At 40.5% G+C, this 14238-nt stretch overlaps 1 protein-coding gene across 1 annotated transcript in view; it reads left to right on the top strand.

The window, feature by feature from the left end:
- The window catches only part of GLI2 (GLI family zinc finger 2), a 253350-nt gene extending 242126 nt beyond the window's left edge, over positions 1 to 11224 (top strand). The window contains exons 12-14 of the mRNA XM_063288804.1: positions 500 to 781; positions 5153 to 5489; positions 7953 to 11224. Coding sequence (XP_063144874.1) covers positions 500 to 781; positions 5153 to 5489; positions 7953 to 10306 — 2973 coding nt within the window. The 3' untranslated portion in view covers positions 10307 to 11224. The remainder of the gene's footprint in view (positions 1 to 499; positions 782 to 5152; positions 5490 to 7952) is intronic.
- Positions 11225 to 14238: the final 3014 nt, after the last annotated feature.

The raw sequence follows: 14238 nt of genomic DNA, 5'->3' as shown, positions 1-14238 counted from the left end.
AATTAGTCCGATGCAATTATTGGGCAAGGTGTTAAAATGCTTTGATAGGGATCCCGTGACAATTCACAAAGCCTGAGTTTCAGTTTGGAGTCTGCATATGCAGGGTATAAGCGTTCCATACAACTTAAAGGTGGAGGAAACATTTGGGGCAAAAAACTAGCTTGTCAGCATTCTTACATTGTAATTGCTCCTTTCATCTATTATGAATAGCTAAGAAGAATGAGTAGATCCAAAGCAAGGCCACATTAAGATTGTTTCCAAACACAGCAAGTCTGACAAAGCAAGCTGTCTACTCCTAAAGCATTCCTCCTTCACCAGCATTAAGTAGATAGCCATGCAAACTGTAAAATTACCCTTCTGTCTGGATAGTGATGGTGTCTATGATACATACACAAGTTGCTGTATGTTTAGAAGATACCACAAAACTGCCACTAAAAATATATCTCAGCTATTTTACTCTCATTTTAGTGAATCACTTCAGCTTTGTTACTTTTGGCAGAAACCCTACGTCTGCAAGATCCCGGGCTGCACCAAGAGATACACAGACCCCAGTTCTCTCAGGAAACATGTGAAGACTGTGCATGGACCGGAGGCCCATGTCACCAAGAAGCAACGCAATGACATTCACCTGAGGCCACCTGCCCTTAAGGAAAATAGTGACAATGAAGCAAGTGCCAAGCAGAGCAGCAAGTCTGCTGAAGAGCGGGCTGAAGCAAACAGCACCACCACAGGCACAGAGGACTGTTTACAAGTCAAAACAATAAAGACAGAGAATTCTGTGGTAAGAGAAGCACTTGCTTTAGTTGACTTACTGACAACACTGTATAACTTGTCAAGTAGCAAAAAATACATTAATAACCCTTTCCCCACCCTACCCCCAAACATACAGACATACAATCTTCAAATCTCCCAGTTTAGATTTCATCTAAGCCCACCTCCAACCTTTTCATCATCCTTTTGCATGTCAAATTTAAGACTTCATACATCCACAGACATGGATAGTAGATATTACATGCATAACCCAAATAAAAGGTGAAAAATTAACATTTGGAGTTTCTCTGAGAATGGGAAAACTGTTTTTCCTGATGAGTGAAACTTCAGACTCGTTTTTACATCACACTGTGATTAAAATTTGGTAGGACTGTCAGGAGCAAATCCATGAAATAGAATTGTCCATCCTCAGAGAGACAATATTTTGAATTTTAATATCATATAAAGCTACAGTTTCCAGAGGGGCAGCTGTATTATTCTTTTGTACATAGACATTATTTTTCTGATACCTACATTCTAAGCAAGACTATAATTATGCCCTAGCCTAGTATTGTCCATCTGGTTCCCCAAACCATTATAAAAAGATGGTTTGAAGGCTCAGTGTGAGAAGCTCCAAATCATGATTCAGATGTGGAGCCCTATACCCCATTCTTGACACATTCCCCAAACTATACCCTCTCTAAATATCACAGCAAAGATGTGGTAGGAGAACTTTACTATGCCTGTGAGAGCTCACCTCTGCATCTGCTCCCATTTCCTTGGTTTCCTCAATTGTTCCTCTTTAGTTGCACTATTAAGTGACACTAAGATGTGGCAGGCAGGCATAATAACGGAAAGAAGCTTGTCTATTGTACTCTTTGTCTTAGTTTTGACTAAAAGTTGGTGGAGCTTCTCTCCTCTTGCAAGAGAGGTGGAGAAGAGGAGATATTGCTTAAAATAAACACTCTTATTCCCAGCAGAACCTATGGAAGAAGCCCATATTTGTGTGTGAATGAATGTGTGTGGCCTGGTCTGGCTTTATTCATCTTACTGAAATATAGGCCATGGCGTGTTCTTTCCAAAGTAATGCAGACCTCAAAAATAATTTTAAAAAATCCTCAACTATTTTTTTAAAAATAATATTGGCAATTATTTAGTACTTGAGACTGTTCAAAGCATTTGCACAGGATACTGTAGTAATTACCAATTCTGTAGAATAGGTGAGGCTGAGAGATAATTACCTTAAATTCATGGAAGATATGGATTAGTATTTAGGTCAGAGCTATGATACACCAGAAACTGCACTTTCATTACATATAAAAGCAGGATGCATTGAACAAGTATTCCTGAGAAGATGTAGACAACAAGTACAAAGATGCATCACTGATGTTTAAATAAGATATGCATTTTTTTAATAATAGTAATAAGACGGAGAACATTTCTCATTCTGTATACTTGAGTGGTAAAAACATATTTCTGCTAACTTCAGGACATCTGGGTGAAAGAGTGAAATTATTTCCTGGAATTGAATACTCTGAAAATATTTATTTTCTGGTCCCTCATGAGACGTCCGTAGTGATTATGTGCAAAGACACATGGTCACATTTGCATTCGGTAAAGCATTATATACATTGATGGCATTGTAAACACAGATTATAAATGTGATGTTATACAAGTTCTAGCCGTCTTTTATCTGTGCCATGGCTGTTGCTAATCTGCCATTATTATTATTATTATTATTATTTTGCATCATGTCTTGCTCCATCAATAACCTCAACCCTTTCCCTTTGTGCTGTCTGTGTTCTAACAACCTGTTCTTTCTCCTCTCTTAACTTTTTCTACTCAACTTCACAAGGACAGTCGGTACTAAGGTGAGCAAATACCCTGTCTTTGTCAAAGTCTCTTACAAAAGACATAATGTGCTTTGTCCTGTGTATGTGGCCAAGCAAACCAGCTGTATGGTCTCTGTAGAATTTCTGCAGGTGCTAAGATAGACTATTTGAAAAAAAGAGCTATAGTTAAGTATCTGTTACAGTTGCCTGTAATTCTTTCTCTCTCGCCCTTTCCATGCTGCCATTCTGCAAATAGACCACCCTATTGAGAACCCACACCTATAAAATTCAATAGAAAAATCCTCCCTGGTCCAAAATTATGGGGTGGTGTCCCTCTATTCAAGATGCAGTTTGGAACAGACAACTGGTTCTGTTTTGAATGACATTTGCGTCTCAGGATGCACTGTGGTGTGAACGATGGGATTCCAGCAGAACTGAGAAGTGCCACCTGCCATTTACGTATGATGTTCTAAGTGGCAGAAGTATTATTCCATTACTATGTTCATGCTAGCCAGATCCCTCCTGTTATAACAACGTTGCACTGTTGTGCCTCTTGGGTTATAAATTACATTGCCAGCATCCTCTTGCTGGCCCTTTTCACTTTTTCTGTAAAAGTTTTTTTTTTCCTGTTCCATTTATGAGTAATCTTATAATATGCTTTGCTCATAAGAAAATCCATTTTGATAAGGAAAGGGCAGTAGACAGAACTGCCGATTCAATCCTCTGGAACAGGGTTGTGCTAGAAAAAGAGGGAAATCATTCCAACAGAGGGGCTATGTGGTATTCCAAGTCTATAGCCAAAGAGGGCCAGCATTCATTAATCAAGATGCCAAGGCCCAGACAGCAAAAGAAAACGAAAAGCCCTTCCTTTGAGCGAGCCAATAGAGAACATTTAACTTTTATTGCAGATAAATTACTTAATGTGAAATGTAATTCCTAATAAAAAGCATGTACCAAATCCAAGTCTGCAAATCACGCCCTTATCTGCTTATAAAGACTGTCAGCCAAGCATGCTGCTGTCCTTTGAACCAAAAGAAGTCCACAGTGCCTAAAGCATTTCAGGTTTGATTCTGCTGTAGATAAACAGGCACACTGTAGAATGGGGATGGGGAGATCTACTCAAGTTCCAGGTTTATCTGACAGAAGCATCAAGAGCTTAACTTTTCTTGAGACAGCACATATAATTCTTTGCTAACAAAAAAGAAAATCCCCCCTCTTGGCTTTTAGCTCCCTGGTGTTTACATACCACTGCTTTAAAAAGTCATAAAAATTAAGTAAATCATTTAAATCGCTTATCTCCTGGAAAATCCTGTTTCCACACTACAATGCCATCACACTTGTGGGCAATAATGGGCGCATTGGTTTATCAGCTAATGAGGATTTGTTTACCTAAAGAACAGATCTGGCTTAAATTAAGTTGGATGGAAAATTAAAGTTGGAATGGACTTGAATACTCTTAATTCACTGAATTTCAGCAGTGAAGGTAGACTTAAAAGTTTTCTACAATTCTCCCTCTCATGTTAATTCAAATCTGAGAGTGTTTAAGGTTATGATACTTAAACTTAAGTCAAGAAAATAATTGTTTATTTATTTATTCAAATTCATTATAGCTGCCCAACTCCAAAGGACTCTGGGCAGTGTACAGAACCAAAAGATGCATAAAAAACAAATAAAATATAAAACCACACAGACAACCCAGACTAAAATGGTCTTAAAAGCAACACAAACCAAACCAAAACAGCTCCCCCCCCCTGCGCTATATACTAATACACTAACCCCAGGCCTGAGACCAAAGCAAGGTTTGAAGAATACAATCTGAACTTTTAGAAAGAAATATTAAAAATTATCAGGATAAACAATACAAATCTCAAAAAAGCAAACCCCAATAAGCGCTGTAAAGCTTTCTGAATTTTTTTTATCTCTTTCTTCATGGGAATTATTTAATCAGTTAAATAACTTTAAAAAAAAAACCTTATATGGTTTAGATGAGCCACTACTCCCCCTCCCCTTTTTAAGGTTTATTTTCTTGTGCATTTAAAAATATCTATAAATTATAGCTAATTTCTGACATGTTGAGATAGAGACCAAAACTATTTCAATCTTCTCAATGCTATTTTTTTTCTTATTTTCATTTGTCCACACTGCAGTTTAACTTAAGGGGGTGTTAACTCATGGGATTTTTGTCAACAGCATCCCAGTCCAATATCTTTTGTGATGATGTCATGGTCAGTTGCAAACTAAATCATTTGGGTCATCACAGCTAAAGAGATTAAATAACAATGTGGGAAAATGAGGCAGAAGAGAATGCAAAGAAAGAAAAATGAAAAACAAAGATGTGCCAAGAAATGGAGTAATCAAAGGAACAAAGGATGTAAGAACAATCCAAATGTTTAGCAAGATAATGTATTTCCTAGTTATTCACTTGGCTGACTCATTTGTGTTAATTTTGCAGTGAATTGTGAACTTAGCCAGTCTGGGTGCAGCCTTAGTTTATAGAACTAAGCAGTGCTGACACTAGGGAGAAGCCTGAAATGTGTTCAGATGGTGGTCTTTTTCTTTGCTTCTTTAAGATGTATCAGTCCAGTCCTGGTGGCCAGTCATCATGCAGCAGTGAACCATCGCCTCTTGGGAGCACCAACAACAACGACAGTGGAGTGGAAATGAACATGCACAGTGGGGGAAGTCTGGGGGACCTGACTGCATTGGAGGATAGTACTCCTGTTGTGGACTCGACTGTCTCATCTGGCAACTCAACTGTCAGTCTTCAGCTAAGGAAACACATGACCACAATGCAACGCCTTGAGCAGCTCAAGAAAGAGAAACTCAGGACAGTGAAGGATTCTTGCTCATGGGCAAATCCAGCACCACAAGTCAAAAACACCAAACTGCCTCCCATCCCAGGCAATGGTAAGTCAGCCTACTATTTTACATCTGTCCAACAATGTTTCAGAGACTATCTTCTACTATCCCACTACCATTCACTGAATATCTTTCCTCTAATTAAAACAGTGTCAGAGGCTCAGCTGAGATCCAAACCTAAGAGGAGCCAAAGATGCACACAAAACACCCTTTCCCTTGTCTCTACCCAAATATCACATTATAGTATTGTTTATGTGTGTTCCTTAACAGTTATGAGAACCAGTACATGAGATGGAAACTCAAGCATAAATGCCAACTTGAAACAGAATGTAATCCATCTTTTTTATTTGGATATTGCAGTCTTCAAGGCACAATATCCAGGAATTTACCATCTTTGGTTCTGGATGGGGTTGCACTGCCCCAGACAGACCTGGTGTGGAACCTGGGGGTTCTCCTGGACTCACAGCTCCTGCTCAAAGAGCAGGTGGCAGTTGTGGCCAGAAGGGCCTTTGCGCAACTTCGTGTTGTGCACCAGTTACGCCCCTCCCTGGAGTGAGAGGCCCTTCAAATGGTCACTCATGCCCTGGTCATCTCCCATATAGACTATTGTAATGTGCTCTACATTGCTACCCTTGAAGAGTATCTGGAAGCTTCAGCTGGTACAGAATGCAGCCGCGCAGGCAATTTTAGGTGCTTCAAGATCAGCACATATAACTCCTTTGCTCTGTCAGCTGCATTGGGTGCCAGTTTGCTTCCAGGTCCAATTCAAGGTGTTGGTTATCACCTTTAAAGCCCTACATGGCATGGGTCCAGGTTACCTGAGGGACCGCCTCACCAGGTTACCATTGACCCATCCCACCCAGTCAGGCAGAGAGGGCATGTTGCGGACCCTGTCCATGAGGGATTGCCAATTGGCAGGGTACAGGAAGAGGGCCTTCTCTGCCATAGCACCCGCCCTTTGGAACAAGCTACCCCCGGGGGTAAGACAGGCCCCCACTCTCCCGGCCTTTCGGAAGGAAGTAAAAACATGGCTATGCCACCTGGCCTGGGATGGGAGAGGGGACAGCTATTCATGGGGGTGGTTGGCCCCGTGAGGGTGTCGAGGTTAAGATCTTCCCATCTTGAATTTTATATTTTATATTTTTTTATTTTATACTTTGTATTTATATTTGCATTTTTATGTATTTATATTGAATTGTTAGTGATTTGTCATTTTTCCTATTGTAAGCTGCCCAGAGTCATTGTACACAAGATGGGCGGCAGAGTAAATAAATAAATAAATAAATAAATAAAATGTGTTCCATTCCAGTGTTCGATGTTTCAATCTTCTCTGCCTTCTTGAAAAGTAATGTGCCGGTTCATACTTGGAACGGAAAATGGGGATGTGCCCCAGCATCTCTTGTGATGTCTCAGTCTTGAAAGAAATAACGTGTTGCATTGTATTTTGAAGCTTTGTTGACTTACGGAAATCAGACAGGGATATTGGGATGGTAGCCAGTTTTGAAATGTAGAATTGACCTGAACAGATATACAACATTTTGTACTGATGTCTAGGTAATATACAACAAAGTTACCACATTCCAAACACTTATAAAGCAAAAAAATGTCAGTACAGGATAACCCAGTTAACCCATTCAAAATATATACAGTAATATAAATACAACCGCCCAGAGTCGTCGTAATATGAGATGGGCAGGGTAGAAATATTATAAATAAATACAGTAATATAAATGACTAATATAGGTGTTCTATGGCTCAGCAAGTGCAGAATGAACTTGCTGCCTTACAAAGCTTCATCTTCTCAGTCTTATGCTGCTGTCTTCAACAATTCTTTGGTAAATATTTTCTGGATCTCGGTTCATTCTCTTTAGACTCAGAAGGGAAATTAAAAAGACATGAAAATGACATGGTGCTCTGTTTTCTGCTGTATATTTACAGACCCCATAAAGGCAGATTACTGGAATATGATAGGCATAAGAGGTGTAGATGAATAAATCCATTTTACAATAACGTCAGTGAAGAAATTAAACTCCTTTTCCTAAATATCTGATATCAGTCTTCATGGTTAATCAATTGTACTAGTTTAAACGACTTATGTGGCCATACTTTTTTTTTTCATTCTGACAGTCTCGTTCTAAAAAAATTATCATTGTTAATTCTTTCTCATTGTCAATCCAATGACTCCACGGCAGTTCTATTACTGATTGTCATTGCTGTCTTTCCTGATCTTCTGTGCTCTGTGCTATATATTGCTTAAGCTGTGTACAAACAATAATTTTCCTTGCCCAATTTTGTGGGAAGTAATTTGGAAGGCAACAGTGGTTCTTCCAGGTCACTTCCCATTTTCCAGCCAGCTGTATTTATATGTGTGAGCTAGATAAGTTTTCAAGATGGTGATGATGGCGGTGGTGGTGCTGATGATATCGCTTGTATCCAAGTACAAGAACTGAATGCCTTTCTTTTAGCACCACTGACTAATCATCTTACTCTCTCTTTCTCATTTGCATTCAGGTTGTCTGTTGGACAATATGCGTGGCACCTCTACAATGCTACCTAACCCAAGGATAACTGAGCTGTCCATCAATGAAGTTACAATGCTGAACCAACTAGCTGAACGCCGTGACAGCTCAACCAGTACCATCAGTTCTGCCTACACAGTCAGCCGCAGATCGTCAGGAATATCCCCTTACTTCTCCAGCCGCCGTTCCAGTGAAGCTTCTCAATTTGGAAATCGCCCTAACAACACAAGTTCTGCTGACTCCTATGATCCTATTTCCACTGATGCCTCTCGCAGGTCAAGTGATGCCAGTCAGTGTAATGGGGTCTCTGGTCTTCTGAATCTCACACCGGCTCAGCACTACAGGCTGAAAGCCAGGTATGCTGCTGCCACAGGTGGCCCACCACCTACACCACTACCTAACATGGAAAGAATGACCCTGAGGAATAAGATCTCTCTCCTTGATGGCTCAGAGCCTGCTTTGCCTTCATTTCGTCTCCCTCCTGGGCCGAGGCGTTGTAGTGACAGCAGTGCTTATATGTATGGGGCATCACCTGCATTCTCTCATGAAGTGCCTGGGAATAGTGCAAGACGGGCAAGCGATCCAGTAAGGAGACCTGCTGGAGACCCAAGTTCCCTTCCTAGAGTCCATACTTTCAACAGCACCAACAGCATGAACCCTCTTCACCCTCCTGCAGACAGAAGAAATTTCACCCTTCCGGTCTTTCCACATTCAGACAGAAGCCTTGCTAGGCACGTGTATTCCCCACGACCCCCAAGCATTAATGAAAATATTGCCATGGAAGCAATGCCTGGTGAGACAGATAGTTCTGTGGGAGATGACGATATTGTCCTACCCGATGACGTAGTACAATACATCAAATCCCAAAACAGTGGGATTGCCACAGAGAACTCTTCTACAGGGTATGGGGGTGAAATGCAAAACTTCCAAATGAATGCAAAAGTGCAACATAACAACACACTAAACCAACGCAGGATGGCTATTCCAGATCTGAGTATGAACCAATCAACCCCTGTTGGTGGTGGATGCCAAATAAACTATGGGGCTAACTCTGATTTGCATAAAAATAACATGCCGGTCCAGTGGAATGAAGTTAGCTCAGGAACGGTCGATGCACCCTCTGCCCAAGCAAAACAGCAGTTCCCTCAACAGAACTTAGCTGTATTCCATCAGAAGCAGAATTTTGGTCAGTATCAGAACTTCAGCCAGCAGCAGTTGCAGGTGGGTCAAAACAACATGAATGGGAGCCTGCAGCAATTTGTGCAGAAGAATTCAAGCCTGGATGGGCAAAGGCTCAATTGCATGCACTTAAAGCAGCAACAGGTGAATCCAGGTCCTGGTAACAACCTGGATTTGAACTCACATGAGGTGTACAACCAAGTTCATCAAATGCTAAGTCCAAATACGATGGGTGGTGATGTCACCCAGCTTTCTCCTTCCTGTAATAACATGACTATGAAGCCTGCATTCCACGTTCATTCTCAGCAAATAGATAGCATGGCTGATCCCATTTCATTAGTTAACAATGGCAGAGAATATGTGATGCACAGTCAAGACATGCAGGAACCAGGGTATCAGCAGAGCTTTTCATCTCAGCCAAACCACATGAACTTCTCCATGACACAGGAGGACTTCCACCAGGCTTCTGCATTAATGACCTCAAATCAACCACACTTTGAGCCACAACAGGAAACGATAGGTACAGTTGGACAGAGCTTCACTTCCTCAGTGGTACAACCTCACCCTCCACCTAATCCTAATCCAGGAAGCAAACACCAAGGAGTCCGTGCTGTGCAGCAGTTGGGATACATGAGAACATCCCACCCAACAAACAATGTGAGCTCAGGGCAGGAAAAGGCAAACTCTTCCCCCAAGAGAACAACTGGTGTAGGACCATTGCAACCACAATTTAACAGTAGTATGAGGGAAAACCATTTGATGCACTATTATGGTCAAATACACATGTATGAACAAAATGGGAATGTTAATAACCATACTGATTACAGTGTAAGACAACAATGTGCATTGAACATCAAACCAGCCACCATGCCTTCCCCTGGTGCTAATCAAGTTTCTAGCACAGTGGATTCTCAGGTTCTGGAGCCTCCCCAGATAGATTTTGATGCTATCATGGATGATGGTGACCATTCAAGTCTGATGTCAGGAACCTTGAGCCCTAGCATCCTGCAGAATCTCTCTCAGAACTCTTCTCGCCTTACAACTCCCCGAAATTCTCTGACACTGCCATCTATACCACCTGGAATTAGTAATATGGCAATAGGGGACATGAGCTCTATGTTGACCACTCTGGCAGAAGAGAGCAAATTTCTTAACATGATGTCTTAATGCATAAAGCACAAATGTCTAGAAGTATCCAGAAATTATGTGCTGAGCAATGTTATGAATGTGCTTTTCTTTAAAAAAAAAAAAAAAGGAAAAGGAAAAGAGTTTCCATAGAGTAGATTTTTACAAGTATTAAAACATATTAAGGGAATTCCAAATAAGAAAAAATATCTTTGTACAAACATGCATACACTATATAAAAAGCACTGAAAGGATGCACTTCTAGTATTATTTTGTGCTTGTTTTTCAGAGTGCTCAAAGATACCACCATCCTTCTTAACGTGCTTCTAAAGTGTCACCATTTATAAAAGACAGGCCACATTGAGAATCCTTTTAAAAGCCTGACTGCCATTGCCACCATCCCTTCCCTTGTTAGTTTTCAAAGAGTTAACATTTCTCAAACCATCAACCTCAAAAATAGATGGGACTTTGCCAGTTCTGGGACACTCAAAAGCCATGTGTTAAAATAATGAGAAGCAATGTTTCAAATGGAGCTTTATTTTTTGCAATCTCCTTTTGGCTTTCCCTTGCCTATAGCTGCAAGTATGTAATGCCTTGTCCTCCCTAGCAACAGATATAAATTTAACCATATGCAAAGACATACTATAAATGCTTCATGCTTTGCTTGTGACCGGACGTGCATGCATGTGCAGACACACACACACACACACTTCACTTTTACAGCCAGTATCGCTCTTTATATCTTGCAGCTTAGCTGAGAATCAGCTTTGCAGTGAAGTGCCTTACTGTGCATTAACAGTTGAGTCGTCGAGGCATCTATTTTCCATTAATGCCAAATCAAGTGTATTGCCAGAAGCATATATAAAATAAAGGTGCATTTATATAAGGCATTGCAGTGTTGCTAAAAAGACATTTGAGAAAGACACATTGATGGGGAAATATGAAAGACTTAATGCCCTAGTTGGGGGTGGGGTGGGCAGGGGGTTCTGATCAGAGGATATCATGGAGAATGTAGTGGAGGTTTGAAAATGAAACTAATTTAAAAATATAGTAGAAAAATGTCCCAACCATGTATGGTGTGGAACAGAGATCACTCTGAGTTTCTGCTGACTTCACTTTGGAATTGGTCATACAAAAAGAACAGCTGTGCTGGAGTTTGTTAAACATGACATGAAAAAAGTGATGCTGCAGGAATGTGTACATTTTTACGCCATAAAATTTGCCCATCTCTCCCCGTTGTGTGTCCTATCGAACTATGAGCATATGTCACTTTGAAGATGGCTAACTGGCTTTGGTAAAAAATGATCTTCTGTTTGTTTGGCCACTCGAGATACCTCAGTCTCACCTTGCAGCATTATTGTAAGACTAAAAGCTGCTCAGAGTTCCTTGGAAAAGGGGTAGCACAGAAAGGAATAAATAATTTAAGCATGAAATAAATAATAAAGCTGTGTGCCTCTCCAAACCTACTGTTGGAACACTGAGGTGTCATAATCTCTTGAAGGCTTAATGTAGCTGCTTTGAGGACCTTCCCATATTGTCTAAGCATGAAGAAAACATGGAAGTTCAACAGCAGTCCTGCAGAAGGGTCCTCTACGTCTTTGCCAATGTGCTCAGGTGAAATGGGGAGGCCCTTGAAACGCCAAAGCTTCAAGATGGCATGACACTTCACAGCATCGAGTAGTGAAATGGTTTGTCCAACCCTAATCTGGTCAGTGCTACATACTCATCAACTTGGGCTCACAAAAACAGATGGTGCTATTGCAAGAATGCATGGCAGACTTGTAGTCAGTTATGTGTATTATTGCTTCCAAGTTGCCATACAGTTGCCATGTATTTAGCAAAAGTATGCTAGTTGTATACATAACCCCTCCAGTAAGAAGACACAGCCATGCCTACTGTCCCCTCTCTCTTATGACAATTTTTGGTGTGAGTAAGCAGCTCTTGCCAAAACTCTGCTTTCATTCAGAAGAAGTATTTATACTACATAATTGCATCAATTAATTCATGCAAACCAGTGGGGGTGTTTATACATTTATCTAATTGCATTTTTGAAAGCATTATTTTGAAAGAGAAAATTATGAAATCAGACAATCATTAAGGGCAGAGATTCCAGCCAAAGAAAGCCCGGGACAAGAGTAGAACATGAAACCAGGCAGCTGCCAGTTGCAACACAGGGTAGAATGTAAAAAATATGCACCAATGTTTGCATTTTTATAAAGGGGCTCACTAGATTTGAATTAAGCAATTCAAGCCCAAATCATCGACATCACATATCAAAATACATCAGTATCTGTCTAGCCAACTTCTTTGGGTGACTCTGCTGATAAAACAGATTTTGCCATCTGCCATACAGCTTCTCCTGCTTTCCCAGACCTGCTTCAGATGGTTGAAGTTTATCTAAAGCAGGTCTGATAGCACACCAGGAGGAGGAGCAGAGAAGACAAAAAAAGGAAGGTTTCACTGTGCCAGCAGAAAGCTTCTTGTGAGATGTTAGAGATAGCTCTATGCATTTTACAGTTCAGCAGAATTATAGAAAGCATAGCTGTAAGAGGGTGATGTATTATAAATTCCCTGCTTTATACATTTGTACATTTGATTAGGGTGATTTGTTTCATTATTTATTTCTGAACTGAAAAAAAGACCCATAAACCCAGTTGTTTCAAGAAACAGAGGCCCCAAGAGTCTCTTTGCTCAACTTTTTGATCAGTATTCTGTATCAGAATCTGTACATTGAGCTGACACCAGGATCACTTGGCAGTGCCGTTTACCCACCTTGCAGCCTCCATCTTGGAAATACACCGTGTAGCAAACACCACCGGGGTCTGATTAGGATGGCTTGAATGCGGACCCTTCTGACAGAGCAAGTGGCTGTTTGCCCCCCCTCCCCAGCATATGGACATAAAGTCAAACAAAATGATGCTTCTCCCTGCTTCTGTCAATGTATGAAATGGTTCTCACATTAGCATGGGAATGTGGGTCCCATTTAATCATATAAAAAGGATGAGTTGCCATAGCTGATTATAAGCAGGAGATGGATGACTGTCTCACAGCTCGCCCCATGTCTGGTGTTTGATGCCATAGAAAAGGGAACCGCTCACATCAAAGTTTTGGTGTGGCATGATTTTCCAGAAAGTATATCTCCATCTCCATTTCTTATTATTTATCCTTTCTTTCACCTGCACATTTTTCATTGTCATCAAGAAAAATCACTTTGATTATGTGTCTCACCATGTCAAAGGTTAACATACAGAGTAAATCTATTAAGTAGTCCCAAGAAAACCAATTTAGCATTCCAAAAAATGAATTATTTCTGTTTTTCCATTCATAATGGACAATGGAAGGCTTAAAAGAGGGTGAAGGGGAGAGGTGGCTTCAGTAGTTCTTCTCAGTATTATAATACATCTGAATATTGCACATCTTAAGGCAGGACGGGAATGTGATATTTTAAAAAATTGAACTCAATTATTCTTTCATTAAGGTGCCAGTGCCAGTACTGGCCGATTGATGTGGACCTTTCAGATCTGCTCATAGGACCATGCTCAAGTGACAATTGTGTAAGGTTACGGGATGATTTGGTTGTGTGACCCCATCTCCGTCACTTAGAATTGTCTTGATGTACAGTAAGAGTAGGAGGGGGTTTTAGAGGGCTAAGAATACATTGGACATCCCACAAACCATCAGGATGCCTAATGGCAGGAATGCATACAGATATGAAACCTGGCGAGCATTAACACACAAACAATTTACCCATTGTTTTCTTCAACTTGTTAATGGTGGTCTCCCTTTAGTTACTGTAATAGTATTATAACAAGAAAACTGGCTCTGTATATATTCTGTATAGAAGGCACTCATTATTAATAAGAGTACTGTAGCTGAATTGTTCTGCCTTTATATCTCCAGGAGCTTTTTATCTGTTTTCTACATCGTAAGGATGGCAGTCATATGCTAAAACTGTATATAAATGTTTTGTACAT

Source organism: Candoia aspera, chromosome 1, assembly GCF_035149785.1.
Source record: "Candoia aspera isolate rCanAsp1 chromosome 1, rCanAsp1.hap2, whole genome shotgun sequence".
NCBI lineage: Eukaryota > Metazoa > Chordata > Lepidosauria > Squamata > Boidae > Candoia > Candoia aspera.
Note: the sequence above shows the minus strand (reverse complement) of the source record. Positions and strands in the feature narration are given on the sequence as shown.